Genomic DNA, 21,659 nt, shown 5'->3' on the forward strand with positions numbered 1-21,659 from the left:
ATTTTTATATCCATGTTTGTAAATTTTATATATTATATACGATATAATATATATTGATAACATGTATATATGTATGTACATGTGTATATATATATACATATATATAATAAGATATATATGATATATGTATATAATATAAATTGATAATATGTATACATGTATGTATATATGTATATATACACATTTATATAATATGATATATGTATATAATATAAATTGATAACCTATATAAACGAGCTATTATAACACCTGATCTGCGAACTGCAGAAATGCAGATTTTAAAAAGGGAGCTGGATTGCACTAGAGTGAGAGGGAGGAGGAAGAGGAGTAGAAATGGAAGCTTTGTCCCCATTTCTCTCCCGCCTCGGGTGCAGCAGTACGTGTTTCTCACATGTTGCCTCTGATCAGCAGAGGAAAGTTCTGCCGTGCTGGGCTTCGGGTTGGCGATCAGCCCCCACATGAGTCACAGGGAGCACGCAATGCCACTGTCGCGGGAGTGACAGCCAGCCCGGCTTCCCGTGTCCCTTTAAAACCCGAAACCAAGGCTAATGATTTATCAAACTCTTATTATCAAGAAAATGTCACGCGAAGGGCACCTTGCTATGCACTGACGCAAACCCGGTCTTTCCCAAGGAAGTATAGAAAGCTTTGCTCTGAACTGGGCAAAATCCAGTCTGACAATTGCCCGTACTGCTCCTTTCACCTCTGTCGGCTCCATCTGCGGCTATTTAAGGCATGGTGAGTGCTGGGTTTTTTCTCCGGGACGCCGAGCGGGGCTGGAGGCGCGGAGCAGGGGGAGCTGTCCGCGGTGCTGCCGGCGGAGCCGCCCGCGGGCCGGGTACGGGGGGATGCTGCGGGCAAGGGGCGAGCGCGGGCACAGCGGGGGCACCCCAAAATGCCCTCGTTTGGTGACCCAGTCCCTGCAGACTTTATCCCTGGTGCCGGGAGAGTGGGATTACGGTGGAGAGAAAACTTGTGGCGGAAATGGTGATGGGGAGTTTTGCGCGACAGTGAGAAAAATAAAGGGTGTATGTAAAGCTAACATTGAACTGATGGAAAAGGTGAGGTTCGCCTTCAGGTTGCTTAATGTATAAAATGAAGATATTTTTTAAATTGTAGTTTTAAATCTCTGAGTGTTGTCAGTAATCAATCTAATGAAGCTTAAATAAAATCTTTAGCATTATGTGAATCGGAAAGATAAGAAAAAGAATAGGGGAAAGCTACTGTTAGTGGCGTTAATCCCTCTGTGGCAGTGCGGTTATGTTTTGGGGTTTTTCTGCATTTCACTCTCTTGCTGACGGGCTTTGAAGCGTAGCAGCCAGCTCAGAAATTTTCACCAGCACTATTTCACTTGTTTTTTAACATCTCCGGTTGCCTACAGGGCAGCTTGTCTCTTGCTCATATATATTAAAAAAAAAAGCCGATGTGCATTGTTGAATGACAGAAAGGAAATGGGGCGTAAAATTAAAGAATCTTTCTACACTGGTGATAGGGAAGGGAGCATCCTACAGTCGTGATGTGAAATCTAAAGAGGTCTGGCGGCGCAGTGCTGTAGAAACACTTATTTAAACTTGAATTACGGTTTTGCAGATGCCAGTGTTGGTTTTTGTTTGAGGTTTGTTGTTTGGGGGTTTTGGGGGGGGGAGGTTGGGTTGTGGTGGGGGTTCTCTGTGTACCGTACCCTATTTCCCCCCAGAGTATTAACGTGGAATGGGAGGGCAAGCAGGAGAGCCGTGGCTCCTCGAAATTCTGCAACCCTCCTGTATCCCGATTTTCTGGCGCATGCGTTTCCTGCACGAGGACAAAAATTCGTACAATCTCCGCAGCGCCAACACTTCCCCCCCCCCCCCCCCCCCCCTTCTTCTCCTTTTGGTAAAATATGTGACGTTCTCATTTTAGGATTACGCCAGTCAAAGGGATATGAGCAAGCAGCTTGTGAACAATCCTGAAGCGGTGGCTCCCGGACCCAACGAAGGTGCGGGAGTTGTGAGAAGCGGCCCCGAGAATGAGCCGCAAAACGCCCCTCTGCCAGCGCCCGCCAGCGCCAGCCTTCCCCGGTCACTCTCCAACGACAGCAAAGCCTTTCTCTCCGAAGAAGCGAAACCGAACGAGTTGGAGAGGACCAAAGTGGGGATCTGCAAGCTCAGCAGCACCCCGGTGCAAGCCAACTCCACCCTCCGGAGGGAACCTGCGGAAAGCTTCCCCTGCAAGCCGAGCCCCGGCGCAGGGATTGCCGGGCAGGCTGCGATCCCCCATTGCAAAATTCCCGCTTTGCAAAGCACCGACGGGGACGCTGCCCTGAGCCTCGGCAAGAGCACGCTGGAGCAGAACAACGCCAAGGACGCCTGGGTGACCTTGAGCCAGAGCACGGTGGTGCTGGGCGCCGATGGCAACACCTCTGTTCTCCCCGGCAGAGTGGAGGGGGTGAGTTGTCTCCTTACAGCTTTTCCTTGCCCCGCTGCGGCTCGTGGGAGAGTCTTTGCCGCTCAGCACCGATTTGGGGTGGAAGCTCTAAATTCAGGCGCCGATGAGTCGGGGATGGGCCCATGCCGCATGGAGGGGGGAAGGAAGAAGGGGGGAGCGGATTTTAGCCCCAGTAGTCAGTGCTGAGGATGTGTTAGCGGTGGTGCGAGTGCCAACGATGTGTTGGCGGTAGGAACGAGCATCCCGTGTCATTCCAGTGCCTGTGGGTGCAGCGCGGCTCTGACCCGCACACCCTTACATGCGGTCTGCTCCTGTCCTCAGCAGCACACACACGTGAAGGGTGCCTTGCCCTTCCCCTCCCCAGGCTCCTCCGCCTGCCCAAACCCCCGGGGGCTGCGTACCTCGCACCCCATAACCAAAATTCGGGCGAAATAAAGCAGCCCAATGCCATAAGAGGTCCCGGGAGGGAGGGGATGCCGCCGGTGGTGAATCCCCCCGCTCTCCTCCTGCCCACCCGCATTTACCCTGCAGGCCGGCGCTGCTGCTGCTGCGGTAAAAGCCATTTCCACTTCTCCTGGCTGCGCTGGGAACCGGCGCTCGGTCCTGACCCTCCAGAGGCCACCGAGGGCTCCAGCCCCGGGGGAGGCGATGGGACCCCCCTGGCCACGGGGGATCAGGGGCAGGGACACCCACCCCGAGCGCTCGGGGCAGGGCCGTGCTTTAAACCCTTTCTGGTGCGGTTTGTCCCTGAAGGAGAGGCCTGGCGGGGGCGGCCGGGGAGCGGGGCCCGAGGCTCCCCCGGCCCGGGGGCTCCCTCACGGTGGAGCCGCAGCCTGTGCTGCTAACGGGGCTGCTTTCCCATCTCTCTCTCTCTCTCTCTCTTCTCTCCCCCCACCTTTTCCCCCCTTCTTTTTAGGAAGACGATGTGGGGGATGAAAATAAAGCCCGAGGGAACTGGTCCAGCAAGCTGGATTTCATCCTCTCCATGGTGGGTTATGCAGTGGGGCTGGGCAATGTCTGGAGGTTCCCGTACCTGGCCTTTAAGAATGGGGGAGGTATGATGGCTTTTTCCTGTCTCTCTACCTGCAGAACCGTACGGGGCTGAGCCAGTCCCGGCCTTTTGGGCGGGGAGAAACACGAGGGAAGCGGGGTCGGCGGCTTCCCATGGCCGGGCAGCCAGGCCGGGCTGAGCCGGGGTGCGGGGGCACCTTCAGACCATCAGACACGCTGGGGAAACATTCGCCTAGGTTGTTTTTGTTTGTTTGTTTGTTTGTGGGGTTTTTTGTTTGATTTGATTTTGTTTGGGGTTTTTTTTGTTTGCGTTATTTTTGGTTTGGGTTTTTTTTTTTTTTTTTGTTTGTTTGATTTGATTTGGGTTTTTTTTTTTTGTTCGCGTTATTTTTGGTTTTGGTGTTTTTTTTGGGTTTTTTTTGTTTGATTTGATTTGGTTTGGGGTTTTTTTTGTTCGCGTTATTTTTTGGTTTTTTTTTGTTTTTTTTTTTTTTTAACTTGATTTGGTTTGGGTTTTTTTGTTTGCGCTATTTTTGGTTTAGGTGGGTTTTTTAATTTGATTTATTTGATTTGGTTTGGGGGTTTTTGTTCGCGTTATTTTTGGTTTTGGTGGGTTTTTGTTTGGTTTTTTTTTTGAGTTGGTTTGGGTTTTTTTCTGTTCGCGTTATTTTTGGTTTTGGTGGTTTTTTGGTTTTTTTTTTTTTTTTTTTTTGTTTGTTTTTTTTTTTTTTTTGGTGGTCACCTCCGAAAGCAGGCAAGCCCTGACGAGATTTCCTTAAAAGGGAGCGCTTTTCTTAAAAAAACCCCTGCAATTGGTGCTGGCCGGAGAGGGAGGGATGTGAGGAGGCGTGATGAGCACAGGGGCAGGGCTCCGGAACCCCCGTCCTTGGTTACACACAGGCTCTGAATCCGCAATCGGTGCCGTGGGGAAGCAGGAGGGACTCTAGGGTCGGGATCCCGAGTCGGGACACCCCGTTATTTCGTGAGGCTTGGGGGAATTGTCTTAAATCTCTCCGCGATCCGATTGAAAAATAATCGTTTGAAATAGAGGGAATGTCGATCAGCTGAATAGAGGAGAAGCTGGAAGAGGGGCTATGCCGTTTGCAGTTGACAAGGGCATGAAGAAGAAGAAGAAGAAGAAGAAGAAGAAGAAGAAGAAGAAGTTTATTTGCAGGGGTTCTCCTACCAGAGGCTCTCACTGAAACGGAGAAGCCGTGGATGCTACCGGGTTAAACCCCTGCAGCTGCAAACCCCTTCCCTCCTCGAAAGGGCTCTCAGCTGAGGGGAGTGGTGCTGCGATCATGGAAAGCAGTTTTGTAGAGCCCGTAACAGCCGTTTTCTGCCAGGGACGAGGCAATTTTAAAGAACTGTTTTAACATTGTGAGCTTTTTTCTTTTCCTTTTCATTTTACACGTAGACACTTCTAAATGGGAGGTGTTAAATACTCATTTAGCAATAATGAGGATTTACTGCCTGTAGAAAACGCTGGAAATGTAGAAAGCTGACACCTATCTTCCCCCCCTCCACCCCTTCCGAGGCTGTCGGCACCGGGAATCGATAACAAACCGAAACGTTTTAATAGAAAAGTTAAAAAAAGTTAGAAAAATGTCTTGACTAAGTTGTCCCCAGTACCACGGGGTGATTCAGGTTGCTCTCTCTTCTCTCCCCCTCCCGCCCGCCACAAGGTGCGTTTCTCATCCCCTATTTGATGATGTTGGCTCTAGCTGGGATCCCCATTTTCTTCCTGGAAGTCTCCCTGGGGCAGTTTGCTAGTCAGGGCCCCGTGTCGGTGTGGAAAGCCATCCCCGCGCTGCAAGGTGAGCGGGGCAGGGCCGCTTCGGGGAGCATGACCCGCGCTGCGGCTCTCGCATGGCTTCAGCCGCCCCGGCCCCGCTCCGCCGCATGCCGGGGTCTCCCTCCATCCCTCCCTCCATGCCTCCATCCCTCCCTCCATGCCTCCATCCCTCCCTCCATGCCTCCCTCCATGCCTCCATCCCTCCCTCCATGCCTCCATCCATCCATCCATCCTCCATGCCTCCCTCCATGCCTCCATCCCTGCCTCCATCCCTCCCTCCATCCCTCCATCCCTGCCTCCATCCCTGCCTCCATCCCTCCCTCCATCCCTCCTTCCATCCATGCCTCTCTCCATGCCTCCCTCCATGCCTCCATCCCTCCATCCATCCATGCCTCTCTCCATGCCTCCCTCCATGCCTCCATCCCTCCATCCATCCATGCCTCTCTCCATGCCTCCCTCCATGCCTCCATCCATCCATCCCTCCATGCCTCCATCCCTCCATCCATGCCTCCATCCCTCCCTCCATCCATTCCTCCATGCCTCCCTCCATCCCTCCCTCCATCCCTCCCTCCATCCATCCCTGCATCCCTCCCTCCATCCATCCCTCCATGCCTCTCTCCATGCCTCCCTCCATCCCTCCCTCCATGCCTCCATCCCTCCCTCCATCCCTCCCTCCATGCCTCCATCCATGCCTCCATCCCTCCCTCCATCCATTCCTCCATGCCTCCCTCCATGCCTCCCTCCATGCCTCCCTCCATGCCTCCATGCCTCCCTCCATGCCTCCCTCCATGCCTCCATCCCTCCCTCCTTCCCTCCATCCCTGCCTCCATCCCTCCCTCCATGCCTCCATGCCTCCCTCCATGCCTCCCTCCCTCCCTCCCTTCCTCCCTCCCTCCCTTCATCCCTCCCTCCCTCCATGCCTCCCTCCCTCCCTCCCTCCATTCATCCCTCCCTCCGTCCGTCCCTGGCTCTGTGGCTGTGTCTGCAGCAGAGGAACCGATGCTCGGTTAATGGCTTTCCCTGCTGTCCCCCCGTGTGTCCGCAGGCTGCGGCATCGCCATGCTGATCATCTCGGTGCTGATAGCCATTTACTACAACATCATCCTCTGCTACACCCTCTTCTACCTGTTCGCCTCCTTCGTGCCCGTGCTGCCCTGGGCTTCCTGCAACAACCCCTGGAACACGCCCGACTGCAAGGATAAAAACAAACTTTTGCTAGGTAAGGCGGGACGCGCTTGTACTCTTCTTTTGTTGATGGATTTGGTTTGGTTTGAAAATCTGTGGCCGTGGTGGTTTTCCAGAGGTTTCTGCAGCTCAGCTGCGCCCCTGGGAGATGCCAGAGGAGAGTGCGGATGGCCCTGGGGAGCGGCCCCTTCCCAAACCACTGCAGAGCGATCCGTGTCCCATGGGCACTTCCCCCTGCTTTTATTTAAAGTATCCCTTACCAAGCATAAATTAGATCTGTTAATTTAAATGCTTTAAAAATGCCGATTCCCCCTCCATCCCCCCCTCCCCCGGAGGAAAACTCTGTGTTGGCAACACAATACCACAGCTGGCAGCCTGGAGTGTCTGCTGAAGACAAATGATATGTCTTTAGAGAAGCTTCTCTTTAACGAAAAAACCCAAAACCCGTTTCTGCAAACGGTCCCAAATACACGATGACATGAAAACGAAAAAAAGTTTATCTAGTTAACGACCTTTTGGAAAAGGCGTCGGCAGCTGAACAAAAGTTCAAGTAATTAGGTGTGATGTAATGCATTCTTGTCACTTTACAACAACAACAAATCTGTGCGCTTTATTTTCCTGTTCCCTCACCTCATTTCTTCCTAGATTCCTGCATCATTGGCGACCACCCAAAAATACAAATCAAGAACTCCACTTTCTGTATGAGTGCCTATCCAAATCTAACCATGGTTAACTTCACCAGGGAAGGAAACAAAACATTTGTCAGTGGGAGTGAAGAATACTTCAAGTAAGATCTTTCTTTGTTTAGAAAAATTATGTTGTTCTCTCTGTAAAATCCACTGGAACAGGCAACAACATGGCTTGGAAAACCAGAAATACAGTAGTGAAGGGCAGCAAATGATGCTCTTTTTTTGTGCTTAGGAATGATGAGAGCAGAATTGAAATGCTGGATTACTTGTTTTCTGTTCCTGTGGTGCTTAGCACAGCTGGGGTGTTGGCCCATGCCCGGCAGTTTTATCTACTACTGCAATGCAGATAAATAAAATAATACATGGGGAGAATCACTGGAACCATCTAGAGAAACTGCTGAGGACACTGAGGCAGAACAAAAAAGGAACTTGCACTGAATTGCTGCCTGTGGCTGCTTCCGTTATTTTTTTTTCCAAAAATTTTTAATTTCTTTTTTTCCTTCTTATTCTTAGGTACTTTGTATTGAAGATTTCAGCAGGGATTGAATATCCTGGTGAGATTAGATGGCCCTTGGCATTATCTCTTTTCCTAGCTTGGGTGATTGTTTATGCCTCCCTTGCTAAAGGAATCAAGTCATCAGGAAAAGTAAGAACAATATTTGTGATTGTACACTCACAAGAAAGCAGGGTGCTGGTTTTTAGGGACTCACACTCTCATTTAAGGGATGAATTATTGAAAATATTTTCAGTAAATGACTAAGTATTAATTGAAATGCCTTTTTCCTTTCTAGTCAAAACAGAAACTATTTTTGTTCAACTATTTTTTTCTCTAACCTTCAATAAATTTAAAATGACCTCTTCAGCTGCACTCAGCAGTGGGATGGCACAAATGGTACTTTCCAGCCTTCCCTATTCTGCATGATGTTCATAAAAATTCTGCAGTCATCTCCCGTTTCACTGGAATTCGGGAAATTTGGATGTGAATTAAGATGTTAAGTAACATATTTGAAAACCAGAACTGAACTTTTTAAAAAAACTCAGTGTGGGTGTGTGTGTGATCAACACCACTGGGTATTTCCTGGGATAAAGACAGTGGAAATGGAGATGTGAATAATTTTCTAGAGCTGGTCAGAGAGTTTGAAGCCATCCCTTTGCTCCTAGAAGCTGACTTCACCTCTTGGGAGGTCACCTGGCAATTAACAGAAAATCCAGGGATGCAGAGTGCCAGGGGAAAGTTGAGATTTTTTTTTCCCCTTACCCTAGTGGGATAGGAAAAAATATTTCATGAAAGGCAAGAGACTGGATAATAATGTGGGTTTGGATGTGGCAATGGATATTTCTCTAAGTGACTCTTTGTGGCCAGGAAAAATACTGACACTGATGCCAGAGAGAAAAATATTGACTCCTTGGTGTTAGAAATAGAAATCCTGTAATTATGTAGAGATTAGTTCAGTATCTTGACTGTACAGAAATTCATCGTGGCAACTTATTGAAACACCTCTTGAAACAACAAGAAAAGTTTGAAAAGCAGTTTCAGAAGTCACTTCAGCTCAAGCCACAGGCTGAGGGAGGTGATTCTCCCCCTCTGCTCTGCTGAGGAGCCACCTGGAGCCCTGTGTCCAGCTCTGGAGCCCACAACACCAGAAGGATCTCTTGGAATGAGTCCAGAGGAGGCCACGAAGGTGCTCAGAGGGCTGGAACCCCTCTGCTACAGAGACAGCTGAGGGAGCTGGGGCTGCTCAGCTGGGGAAGAGAAAGACCCTTCACCACCTAAAGGGGCCACAGGAGAGCGGAGAGGGGCTTGGGACAAGGACATGGAGTGATAGGACAAGGACAAATGGCTTCAGACTGACAGAGGGAGGGTTTAGATTAGAGATAAGGAAGAAAATCTCCTCTGTAAAGATGGTGAGGTCCTGGCAGGGGTTGCCCAGAGAAGCTGTGGCTGCCCCATCCCTGGAAACGTTCAAGGCCAGGCTGGGCTGGGTTTGGATCATCCTGGCCTTAGGGGAAGGTGTCCCTGTCCATGGCAGGGGTTGGAATGAAATGATCTTTCAGGTCCCTTCCAGCCCAAGCCATTCCATGATATAATTCCATCATGTGTTATGATTCTGTTTTGTTTAGGACCGGACGTTGATGTGAAAAATATTTGAAATTATTTTGTGTCGAATGTAAAGCTTAACTGGCCATAATCCAACCATTTTATTTGAGCTGTGTTCTAGATAATTATTAAAACATTAAACACACAGCCTCTGTTGTGTATTTAGACATCATGATGATTAGGTCTGTCTAGCTAGCTGCAGACTTCCTTTTGTTTTGAACTTGGACCATAGCTATCATCATGGTGATACGTAATTATTAAGAGGTACAAACAGTAAAAAAAATTCTTTAGGCTTTTTTTTTTTTTAGTTAAATACAGAAAAACATAGAAGGAACTACAGAAATGTTTTACTGAATGGCATTTCTCATTTCATTTCCACTGAACTGGGATAGTTCCCGCTGGGGAATGATCAAAAGCAGGATTTTCCTTTAGCTTTAAATTCCTCTTGTTCCTCTCCAGATGGAGAGAGGAATCCTCCTTTCTCTGCCTAGAATTCCAGCTCTTGCCACTGTTATTGATGTTACTCCTGTTCCCAGCAGCAAGAAGAGCTGTAAAACTTCAGATTTCCAGGGAAATAACCCTGTTGTTTTCTTAGTTTATCATAACCCCGACTGCTGTCTCTGAGATTGAGTAATTGCCTTCTTCTGGCAATAGTGGCATTTCCATTTCCCCTCCTCTCTCCTTACTCTTTCAGTAACCTCTTCTCTGCCCTGTGCAGGTTGTGTACTTCACAGCCACATTCCCCTACGTGGTTCTCATCATCCTGCTCATAAGAGGAGTAACTCTGCCTGGAGCTGGGGATGGCATCTGGTACTTCATCACACCCAAGTGGGAGAAGCTGATTGATGCTATGGTGGGTTTGCTGTTGCACTCAGAGCTGCTGGGGTGATAAATGATATCTATTATATTATGATATATATTTCACATATATTATATATATATGTAATATAATGTAATATAATGTAATGTAATATAATAATAATAATAATAATAATAATAATAATAATAATAATAATAATAATAATAATAATAATAATAATAATAATAATAATAATAATCCCAGATCTCTTGGGGGTCTGCTGCAAGCATTTTCCATGTGCAGAAGTGGTGTTGTCATCTGTGGAAACTTGTTCTTCCTCTTACATGGGTAAAGTATTATTTAGGGTCACTGGCAGAGAAAACATCAGTATCTGATGCAGGTTTTCCCTCTTGACTTGTATTTTTTGTTTCTGAATGTATTTGAACTGATATGTATCAAACAATATGGTTTTTATAATTGTGTCTCCCATATACAGCAAGGTTTATGGTGTCCTTTCACATGGACTCAGCAAGAACAGTGCTCCTTATCAAATGAGCCTGATGTGGCTCATTCAGTGGCAGGATTTTGCTTTTAAATATTCTATTGACATCCATTGGTCTAACACTCTTTCATTTTCTTTCCTACTTAGGTTTGGAAGGATGCTGCCACTCAGATTTTTTTCTCCTTATCTGCAGCATGGGGAGGTCTAATTACCCTCTCTTCATACAACAAATTCCATAATAACTGCTACAGGTGTGTAAGAGTGAAATACATCTGTGTTATTAAACAGGTTTGTCCAAAACCAGTTATCCTTCATCTTCCAGAAATCTGGTTTGCAAGACCCCTATCTCTTGTCTTTTTCTCCCTTGTCTTTTTTCCCCTGCTGCCCTTTTGTCCTTTCTTCCTCTCTGGTATTTTTTCTCTTTTCCTCTCTTCTGTCTCCTTTCCTATTTCTTTTTTTTTGGTGTGCGTGGGTTTCATTTACATTTAACCATTTTTGTGTATTTTTTCCTCTCCCCAGATCCTAATCTACTAGTCTCAAGATGATCATTTAGGCTTGTTACAGTTCCTGCTGGCTGCCCACTTTCAGAATGAGCAGGCTGAGGCTGAAGGGCAGCCTGGGATGTGTCAGGAGCTGTGGGCAGTGAGACAGAATCACTTGGCAGCTCTGCTGGAGGACAGCCCACGAGCAGAGTGAAACATGCAGGACTTTAACTGGCAACTTCCATTGATGGGATTCCTACATCCCCTAAACGTTCTTTCTTTTTCCAGTTTTTCCAATTACATGCAAAAAGTTATTCCATGCTATGAAATCTAAAATCACTTCTTTGAGAGCTATTTTTTCATGGGAAAAAGTCATAGTGTGTAATTTTTCATGCAAAAGCCTGCCAGCTAAAATGTCTGCAGATGGAAAACACAAAAGCAAGTGGCACTGGTGGAGTGCTTCCCTGCTATTTTACAGTTTTTAAAGTCAGTCTGAAGCAAAGCTTTTCCAATTCTTGCAGTGCCAGAGGTGCTGATTCAGGACAGCCAGCAGCATGCACAGGGACTCCCCCAAGAGATGCTCAAAAACTTTCCCCAGTCAAGATTTCAAGGCAAACACTCCTGGGGATTTCCACTGCCATCTCCTACGGCTTCTAAGTACAGAATACAGAGTACTTAACCTAAAAAGAAATGTGGATGAGGATATTAAAAATAAATTTAAAAAAATATTTTAATAGTGCTCAAAAGTAATTTAATGAAATTATCCCAAAATATGGATGAAAGCTAACAGTGTTGCATACACAGTAACTCCCACCCAGCAATCCTTTGGGTCCTATTTTTGAAAACACTATTCCTGAGCCTTTTTTTTTTTTTTAATGAATAATTGCAATCAGAATATCAGGGGGAAAAATGAAGGAAGCATCGTGCTACCTTACTGCAGTAACTTAACAATCTTTTGTGGCGTTTGGAAGATCATAATGAAAATTTTGAAGGGAATACATGGTAATGAAGTATAAAAATATCCCAGTTCTAATACCTGATAAATGCTTTGCCTCTGTTAGGGAGGGATCTGAGAGACCAAAGTAGAAATAATTAGAAAAGCTTAGTTACTCACCGTATTTTAAATTTTACGACACAACCTTGAATATTGAAATGAAGTATGACTATTTTCTTTTTCAATTTCTATATTCATTACATTTTAATACATAAATTGTAATTTTCAGTCACACATTGATTTTAAACATAGTCCAAAATCTATAATTGCAGTAAATATAAATTTACATAAATTTAATTGCAGTAAATATAAATTTACAAAAATTTAATTGCAGTAAATATAAATTTATGTAAATATAAATTTACATAAATTGACTTCATAATGAATACCTGAAATATTTCAAAGCTATCTAGGTTTTGGAAGGTTAACACATGGTGATTCCAAACAGCACACTGTCATTATTTTTTTCTGTAGACCCAAAGAATTAACAAAATAATTCCTGTTAACACATGCTCTGTTGGACATTCTAGAAGTTTGCCAGCTCAGTGAGGTTCTTTGACAGCTTTTCGAGTTGTGTTTCATTCTCTTCCTGACAAAACAATATCAGTAGGAATAAACAATTCTAGCCAACATAAACCCCCTAAACATTTAAAGTGAGGGATTTGTTTTTCTGAAGATGTAGTAGTTTATGGGGAAGTTCTCTGGACATGCATATTGTTTAAAGAAAAGTCCTATTGAAAAAAATCCTATAGAAATCCTATTGAAAGATCCTATTACATTCCTAAGAATGCAATAACTATGGAGGGCTGGTTTGCTGTCAAGTCTTGACATATCCAGCATAGTGAGATGTTCAGCTGAAGATTTCTTGAGATTCCTTTGATAATTACAACCATGGCAAAAGGTACCAAGGAGTCCTCCCTCTACAGACAGGAAGGTGATTGAGCAAGCTCTGCAACGTACGGAAAGCTTAACCCTGGAATTTCGTGTATAAGCACAAGAAAGACAAGACAAAAATCATCTCAGCTGGGCAGCAGTGGTTAGTCCATACCCAATGCGGAGAGCAGATGTCCTGTGAGGCAAAGAGTTGAAAAATGTGTCACAAATGAAGTCACCCATGGCTGTCTCTGTTCTTGAGGAGGCCAAGAGCAGATGTGCTTGGCCTGTGGTTCCTGCACAGCACGTGGGTGATGGAAGCTTGCAGAGGTGATTCCTGGTGCTGCTGTGGAGACTTCTGTGCTCTCTGATCAGCACCAAAGGCACCTGAGGGGTGTAAAAGTGTGCCTTCACCAGCACCCCCACAAGCTGTGTGTGCTGATGGGAAACTCCTGAAATACAAATACATGTACAAAACCTTCCTCGTGTGTATCCCAACAGGCTTCTTGTGCTTTCTTTGCAGGGACACACTGATAGTCACGTGTACCAACAGTGCCACGAGTATATTTGCAGGCTTTGTCATCTTCTCAGTCATTGGCTTCATGGCAAATGAGCTCAAAGTGAATATTGAAGCTGTGGCAGACCAAGGTAGGGCTCACTGGCATTTCATTACTTAGACGGGCACCCTGTGGCACTTCCAGCTCTGTTATTGATGATCACAGGTATTTGATATATGATGGCTCCAGTGTCATTGATATTGGAGGTGGGAATGATGACTTCATGGTGTGGATTACTAAACCATGTGCAGGCATTTCTGCACAGGAGAAGGTAGCCCGAGAAGTCAAGATTTTAATTAAAGCCTGTTAATCACTTGTTTGGTAAGAGAAGGAAGGAAATTGAGACTCATTTTAAGCCTTTGTGTGAATGACTGGTGGAGGGTAGGGTGGGGTGGTTATTGGCCTTCTCATTGGTCTCTGCTGCCGTTTGAGGAGGATTTGACAAGGTAAAAGTTATCTCTGGTGGCGGGAATTTTGGATGAGAGGAGGGTGGGAGAAATCTGGCGCGAGGAGTGGATTGTGCTTCTGAGCTGTGGGGAGCAAGGAGATGCCTCCTCAGACAAGAAAAACATTTCTGAAGAACTTCTCAGAACATCTTGGTTAGTGAAGAGAGGTGGTCATTTGTGGGGATCTGAGAAGTCTGAATTGGTAGTGCTGAGCTCAATTGGTAGAGCTGAGCACCACTATGCCCACAGAACCATAGCTCTGAGTGCCAGTCAGTTTTTAGGAGTAATGTCTACATGAATATTTTAGACTTTACCTCCATTCTGGAACAAACAACGAAAGCAGCCCCAAAATCTCAACCACACTGCACTCACCAAAATGATTTGTGAGGAGATGGAGCTAAAGGAGCTGAGCTTGAGAGGGGCTGCAGAGGAAGCTCCCAAGAGATGTGGAGAGGGGCTGAGGGATGGGACTGCCAGGCATGGTGGAGGGACACCTGGCTCAGCTGGTACCTCTCTCTGGAGATGTGAAATACTCAGCACAGGAGGTCAAAACCCCTTTTCTGCTTGGTGTCTTGGAGTGAGCACCTCGTCCCAGGCTGGAGCTCTCTGTTCCCAGCTGTCCCAGGGGATGTGGGGGCAGCTGTGGGGGCATTTGTAAGAGCCTGTTCAGATAATGTGGAATTATTTCATGAGGGTGAGGCTTTGCTGCTCTCCATGACAGGGGGAAACAAAATTTAGTGAAGTAATAGAAGATGGATTTGCAATAGGAAGAGAGTGAAGATGAAGGGGTAATTGTGGACTGAGGTGCATTATGCATATTGCATAATAGTAGTTAAAAAGCAAACCCAAGAACTTGTGAAAAGAACAGCCCTTGTCATCGCCTAATTATTATTTTTTTTAAATTCTAAAGTTGTATTTCTTTTTGCAGTGAAGGAAAAAAAAGCCAAAATGATGATGAAGCATAATCTCCTTTCAAGTTTTCAAAACCTTGAATGAAAATGTTAATGGAAATACAAAGGGTTTTAATTTTTTTTTCCTTTTTTTTCTCCTAAATTATTAATCTGAAAAACATAGTATTTTTTTTTCATTTAGAGTTTTCTTTTCAGGAAAAACTCATTTATCTGATGAAGAAATAAAACATGGAGGGAAAGACAGCACAACCTCTTTTTGTTCTACTCTCTGATTAAGAGCATAGTGTAGTTGAAAAGGGTACCTTAAAATGAAAGTTCAAGGTAATTTTACTTTTTAAGACATATAAAGTACTTGGAGTTTTCCTGGCATTAATAACTTTTATAAAGAGTTCATACCCACCAAATCTTGGAAGATGGAAGGAATGGGAGCTTGTGACTATTTCCTGTGGTTGGATGCTACCAGGTGTGTGTTATCTAGGAGGGGCTGACCTGGAGACATGCTCATATTCTATAATTTAACTTTTCCTAAACGGTGTGATTCATGGGAACTCATTATTCTGAGACTTAATTAAACTTCTATATGCAGGCAGTGAGTTTAAACGGAGTCCTTATCTCCACCAGCCAAGAAGAAATCTTTTTTCATTAAGAGATTAAAGAGGTGTTTATTAATAAAACAGAGGTTCCACATGCAAAAAGTAATTTTTTTGCAGCACATTTTAAAGGAAGCAGCACTTACTGAGCCATGTACAGAGTTTGTTTTGTTTTGTTTTGTTTTTTTTTACTGTGTTTTAACTCCTGTATTTGCCTGTTGTTCAGAATTGAACCCCGAGCACGGCACAAGCTACCCAAGGAGATGATTTTTCTGCTGCTGAAACTGGATTTTTCTCAGTACATGAGCAAGCAGCAGCTCTCTCCTGAGCACAAGCAGCATGTGCAGATATATATATATATATATATATATATATATATATATATATATATATATATAAAATATAAAAATCTAAGCACTTACAAAAATACTTTTTCTTTATGATCAATAGAAATTAAAGCCATATATATATATATATATATATATATATAAAATCTAAGCAATTACAAAATACTTTTTCTTTATGATCAATAGATATTAAAGCCCAATATATATAAAAAACCCCAAACAAAAAAACCAAAAGGATGGGAAATTCCTGATTTAGGCTTTAAAAGATTCCATCTCTTTATTTCTTGTGCTCTGCATTATTTTGGCTTTTCTTGTGGACTTTTTTAGAATCACAGCAGTTATTACCTTCTGTCTGCTGTCAGGTCTGGGCATGTTTTATATTCTCTCTTCATTTAACAGCGTGGCAATGAGCTGAAGAAGAGTGTTTGCATTTCCATTCATGTTGTAGCACTGAAGTGTGAGTGTTTGCCATGGGTTTCTAATTGGCAGGGAAATTGCAGGAATTTGATCACAGAAACATTGCTGCAGTGTGCAATTTTTGCTATTTTTTATAACTTTTGGATCAGTGTGTTTGTATAGTGGTTGAAAATGCATTCTGCCTGGAAAGTTGGACTAAGTAAGTGATTTGAAATTTACAGTGTAAATAGAAATCAATCAGGTAATGCTAAACTCTGTAATGTTTGAGCCTTTTTGTAAATAGGAATGATTGAATGTGATAATCTTTATTTTTCTTATTTCTAGGTCCTGGGATTGCTTTTGTGGTTTACCCAGAGGCCTTAACTAGGCTGCCCCTCTCTCCCTTCTGGGCTATAATATTCTTTTTGATGCTTCTAACTCTTGGATTAGACACCATGGTAAACTGCTTTTGTGTCCCATTCTTTTCCTTTTGATTTTTCTATTTATTTGTTTGGAGGACCATGCAATTGATTGCTATTTCCCGTGTGTGTGACCGTGTTCACAGGGGTTCTTGGATAAGGGAAGAGACAAGGATCTGACTCCATGTTTCAGAAGGCTGATTTATTATTTTATGATATATATTACATTCAAACTATACTAAAAGAATAGAAGAAAAGGTTTCATCAGAAGGCCAGCTAAGAATAGAATCAGAAAGAATGATAACAAAGGTTTGTGGCTTGGCTCTCTCCGAGCCAGCTGGGCTGTGATTGGCCATTAATTACAAACATCTAAGATGGGCCAATCCCAGATGCACCTGTTGCATTCCACAGCAGCAGATAACCATTGCTTACATCTTGTTCCTGAGGCCTCTCAGCTTCTCAGGAGGAAAAATCCTAAGGATTTTCCATGAAAGATGTCTGCAACATGTGTGAGCAGCGACTCATGAAAAAAAGAGGAATGCAGTAAGGCCATCAATGCTGAAATCATTCTGGCAGAGCTTTGGTGCTGCCATCTGAGCACTTAACACCTAGGACTCAAAATAATGTTCAGATTCTAATGTTTTCTATGCAGTTGGAGCAGTCTGTGTGCACTGAAATGAACCCTTCTGTTTGTTTGTCAGTTTGCCACCATCGAGACCATCGTGACCTCGGTGTCAGACGAGTTCCCCAAGTACCTCCGGACACACAAGGCTCTGTTCACCCTGGGCTGCTGCGTGTCCTTCTTCATCATGGGCTTTCCTATGATCACTCAGGTAACCACGCTGGCTTTGAGCATCACTGCCTGGCCCCAGTCCCCCTCTGCTGGCTGCTTTTCTCCTGCACAGGCTGCAGAGTGTTTGGCTGAATTCTGCCACAAGCGACACATGCTGCGTCTGAAAACCTTATTAAAACAAACAAAAACAAACAAACAAAAAGGATGCTCTGACTGAGATATTCTTAAAAGACTTTGCTGTTCAAGTCTTTCTGAGAAACAGGCCTTTAAATTTTTCTCCAGCCAAACATCTCCGAAATAGTAACATTTTGTAAAGTAATAAATAAATAAATATATAAATTAGTAATAGTAATAATAGCAATAGTAATAATAGCAATAGTAATAAATAGTAATAAATAAATAGTAGTAGTAATAAATAAACAAATATATATATATATATATATATATATATACACATATATATTTATATATATAAAGTATAGCAATAAATTAAGTATTCAACCCACACTGACAGAAGGCAGGTTTAGATCAGACATTAGGAAGAAATCCTTCCCTGTGAGAGTGGGGAGGCCCTGGCACAGGGTGCTCAGAGAAGCTGTGGCTGCCCCTGGATCCCTGGAAGTGTCCAAGGTCAGTCTGGATGGGGCTTGGAGCAGCCTGGGATAGTGGGAGATGTCCCTGCCCATGGCAGGGGGGCTGGAATGAAATAATCTTTAAGGTTTCTCCCAACCCATTCTATGAATAAAGGAAAAAAACCCCAATTTTGAATGTGATATAGATATGCACACCTGTTTTGAGTGCCTTTCCTCTGAGACTAGACACATACTGATGCTCTCTGCAAACTCTGGAGTTAATATTGGAACTCCCATCTACTACTGATAAACTTCAGTGTCTTCTTCACTAATACCTTCAGCATGATATATAATTTCAAGATGAGATGGACAAAATCTTAATATTTTATCAATGCTTCCACCCTTTTTCTTTCTTTCTTCCCCCTTACCTCATCACCTACTAGCCCAACTTTGCTGTTCCAAAGCCCAGGAAGGATTCAGTCCTTTATTCACTTGAATTATGCATCTAAACTCCATCATGGAGACAGGATATTAAATCCTTTCCAAACAGATGAACTGGACTCATTATTGTGGCAGCTGTGCTTCCAATGGTGATTTTGATTTTGTTGTGGTATTCTGTGTTTTGAGACACTGCAGGTGGAAGTTCTGATCACAGTTCAGTCCTTCATCTTAAAGGACTGAATTCAAAGTCTTCCCAAGCTGTCCTAGCTAGCAGAATCAGGCGTGCCCTCTGCTTTTTTCCTGTTGGGTTTGATATTCATTGAGGCAGAAGGAAGAGCCTGGCTCCAGCTGATGTGTGGGTGCTGCCTTGGCTCCTGCTCCTCTCCAGTCTGCCCGCCTCAGTGCCAGGGGTAATCCTTTCTCTTTCTCTCCTCAGGGTGGAATGTACATGTTGCAGCTTGTGGACACTTATGCAGCCTCTTACTCTCTTGTCATTATTGCCATCTTTGAGCTTGTTGGAGTTTCCTACATCTACGGTAAGAAAAAACCTTGTTATTGGACAGCCTCTGTCAAAGCGACATTTTAGAGAATGAGAAGTGAAATTCTTAAGGAAAGGAATAATTTTTCTCTGTAATAAAAGCCCCAAACCACTCTTAGTTTGGACAGAAGCATGACAGGACTTCAGGATCCCTTTAAATGCATGTATTCAAAAGACTTTCATACAGTCTCAAGTCATTTTCCACCAAGAGCTCAATGATATGAGTATGAGAATAGAGCAAACATTTGCTGACACTTTTCCAGGGGTGCTTTTGTGCTTCAACAGTTTTAGGGACAGAGACCTCCTGAGCCAATAGAATTTTATATATATATATAATATATTATATATATATTTTTAATATATATATATATATACATACACAAAATATATACATTATATATATATTTATATCCAATTTATCTATTTATTTATTTGTTTATTTATTACTATTACTATTTTAGGGTGGCCCTAGCTGGATGCCAGGCACCCACCAGAGCTGCTCTATCACTGCCTTCTGCAACTGGGCATGGGAGAGAAAATATAACAAATGTTCATGGGTTGAGATAAGGACTGAGGCAGGTTGTTCAACCAATACTGCCATGGGCAAAACAAACCCAGTTTGGGGATATTAATTGCACTTATTGCTAAGAAAAACAGAGCAGAATAATGAGATAAAAATAAATCCTAAGAACATTTTGCCTCCACCACTCCCTCCTTCCCAGCTCTATCTCATCCCCACAGGAGCACAGGGAGATGAGGAATGGGAGTTATGGTGAGTTCATCACAGGTTGTTCCAGCTGCTGCTCAGGAGAGGAGTCCTTCCCCTGCCCCAGGATGGGGTTATTCCCACAGGGCAGTTCTCCATGAACCCCTCTAATATGAGTCCATTCCATGAGCAGCAGTTGTCCATGAATGTCTGTAATGTGGGCCACTCTGCCATGGGGTGCAGTGCTTCAGGGACAGCCTGTATGGGGCTGTCACAGGGTCACAACTCCTTCAGTGGGGGTCCCTACAGGGTCACAACTCCTACCAGCATGAGAGTCCCAGCATGGAGTCCCCTCTCCTTGGGTCTGCAGGTCCCTGCCAGGTCCCTGCCCCAGCCTGGGCTTCCCACAGGTTCACAGCCTCCTCTGGGCACCCCCTGCTCTGCTGTGGGCTCCTCCATGGGCTGCAGGTGGGTCTGTGCATCCCTGTGCCCTCATTCCATGGGCTGCAGGTGGGTCTGTGTATCCCTGTGCCCTCCCTCCATGGGCTGCAGGTGGGTCTGTGTATCCCTGTGCCCTCCCTCCATGGGCTGCAGGTGGGTCTGTGCATCCCTGTGCCCTCATTCCATGGGCTGCAGGTGGGTCTGTGCATCCCTGTGCCCTCCCTGCATGGGCTGCAAGTGGGTCTGTGCATCCCTGTGCCCTCCATGGGCTGCAGGTGGGTCTGTGCATCCCTGTGCCCTCCCTCCATGGGCTGCAGGTGGGTCTGTGCATCCCTGTGCCCTCATTCCATGGGCTGCAAGTGGGTCTGTGCATCCCTGTGCCCTCCCTCCATGGGCTGCAGGTGGGTCTGTGCATCCCTGTGCCCTCCCTCCATGGGCTGCAGGTGGGTCTGTGCATCCCTGTGCCCTCATTCCATGGGCTGCAGGTGGGTCTGTGCATCCCTGTGCCCTCCCGGGGCTGCAGGGTCACAGCTGCCTCTCCAGGGGCTGCAGGGGAATCTCAGCTCCAGCACCTGCAGCAGCTCCTGCCCCTCTTCTGCCCTGCCCTGGGCATCTGCAGGGCTCTTCCCCTCACATGTTCTCAGCCTGCTCTTCTCTGCTGAAATAACACCTGTACAATAACTTTTTTTTATCCTTTTAAAATCTCTTCTCAGGGATGTTGCTGCCATTCCTGATTGGCTCTGATTTGGCCAGTGGTGGATCTGCCCTGGAGCCTCCAGGGATTGTCTCTGTCAGACACAGGGGAAGCTTTTACAGCTTCTCACAGAAACCACCCCTGTAGCCCCACTGCTACCAAAAACTGTCCCTGCAAACCCAACACAGCATTTAACAACTTCTGAAGGCTTTTTCCCCATGTGCACATCCAACTTCCCTCCTTCTTATTTGTCCATAATGTAGACTCAAGACTGGGCAGCTCCTCAGGATGATTAATTATCCACAGTGGTCACACCAGGGATGTTGATCCCTCTTGATGTACATTAAATTGTGCATCCTCAGCTAGTATGAAACAGTGCAATCATCACAAAGCTGCTGTAGTTGCAACAATTGATACCAGCTGCTGATGTGCTCCCAGACTTGCCCAGTGTTTTCAGGAGGCTGATTCTTGGAAATGGAAAGATCTTCCCAAATACCATAAAAAAATAATTTATGCCTGGAATGGAAGGCTGTTTCTGCTGTTGCTGTGGAGAGGAATGGATTATATAGTTTAATCAGCTAGGCATAAAAATCCAAGATGTTCTGCTGAAGCTGCTTGTGTAGCCACTGACTTTGGGTTCTGGCCCTTTTCACTGAATACTTGTACCTGCCTGTGTTGTGGAGTCCACTCTGTAATATAAGTGCTTTTAAATATAGTCCAGGTTTCAAATTTTGGTGAATTTAAATTATAGTCCAGGTTTCAAATCATGCAGAATTTAAAATATAGTCCAGGTTTCAAATCCTGGTGAATTTAAAATATAGTCCAGGTTTCACATAATGCAGAATTTAAAATATAGTCCAGGTTTCAAATCCTGGTGAATTTAAAATATAGTCCAGGTTTCAAATCATGCAGAATTTGGTGCTCTTGCTGGAGAAATAAATGTTATAGACAGGACA

At 44.8% G+C, this 21,659-nt stretch overlaps 1 protein-coding gene across 1 annotated transcript in view; it reads left to right on the forward strand.

The window, feature by feature from the left end:
• The first annotated feature begins 848 nt into the window (after positions 1 to 848).
• The window catches only part of SLC6A5 (solute carrier family 6 member 5), a 32,429-nt gene continuing 11,618 nt past the window's right edge, over positions 849 to 21,659 (forward strand). Inside the window, exons 1-13 of the mRNA XM_036383569.1 lie at positions 849 to 1,061; positions 1,900 to 2,424; positions 3,341 to 3,479; positions 5,121 to 5,252; positions 6,276 to 6,449; positions 7,061 to 7,202; positions 7,618 to 7,750; positions 9,921 to 10,055; positions 10,651 to 10,754; positions 13,376 to 13,500; positions 16,445 to 16,557; positions 17,220 to 17,351; positions 18,761 to 18,860. Of these exons, the coding sequence (XP_036239462.1) occupies positions 849 to 1,061; positions 1,900 to 2,424; positions 3,341 to 3,479; positions 5,121 to 5,252; positions 6,276 to 6,449; positions 7,061 to 7,202; positions 7,618 to 7,750; positions 9,921 to 10,055; positions 10,651 to 10,754; positions 13,376 to 13,500; positions 16,445 to 16,557; positions 17,220 to 17,351; positions 18,761 to 18,860 (2,167 nt within the window). The remainder of the gene's footprint in view (positions 1,062 to 1,899; positions 2,425 to 3,340; positions 3,480 to 5,120; positions 5,253 to 6,275; positions 6,450 to 7,060; positions 7,203 to 7,617; positions 7,751 to 9,920; positions 10,056 to 10,650; positions 10,755 to 13,375; positions 13,501 to 16,444; positions 16,558 to 17,219; positions 17,352 to 18,760; positions 18,861 to 21,659) is intronic.

The sequence above is a fragment of the Molothrus ater genome, chromosome 6 (assembly GCF_012460135.2).
Source record: "Molothrus ater isolate BHLD 08-10-18 breed brown headed cowbird chromosome 6, BPBGC_Mater_1.1, whole genome shotgun sequence".
NCBI lineage: Eukaryota > Metazoa > Chordata > Aves > Passeriformes > Icteridae > Molothrus > Molothrus ater.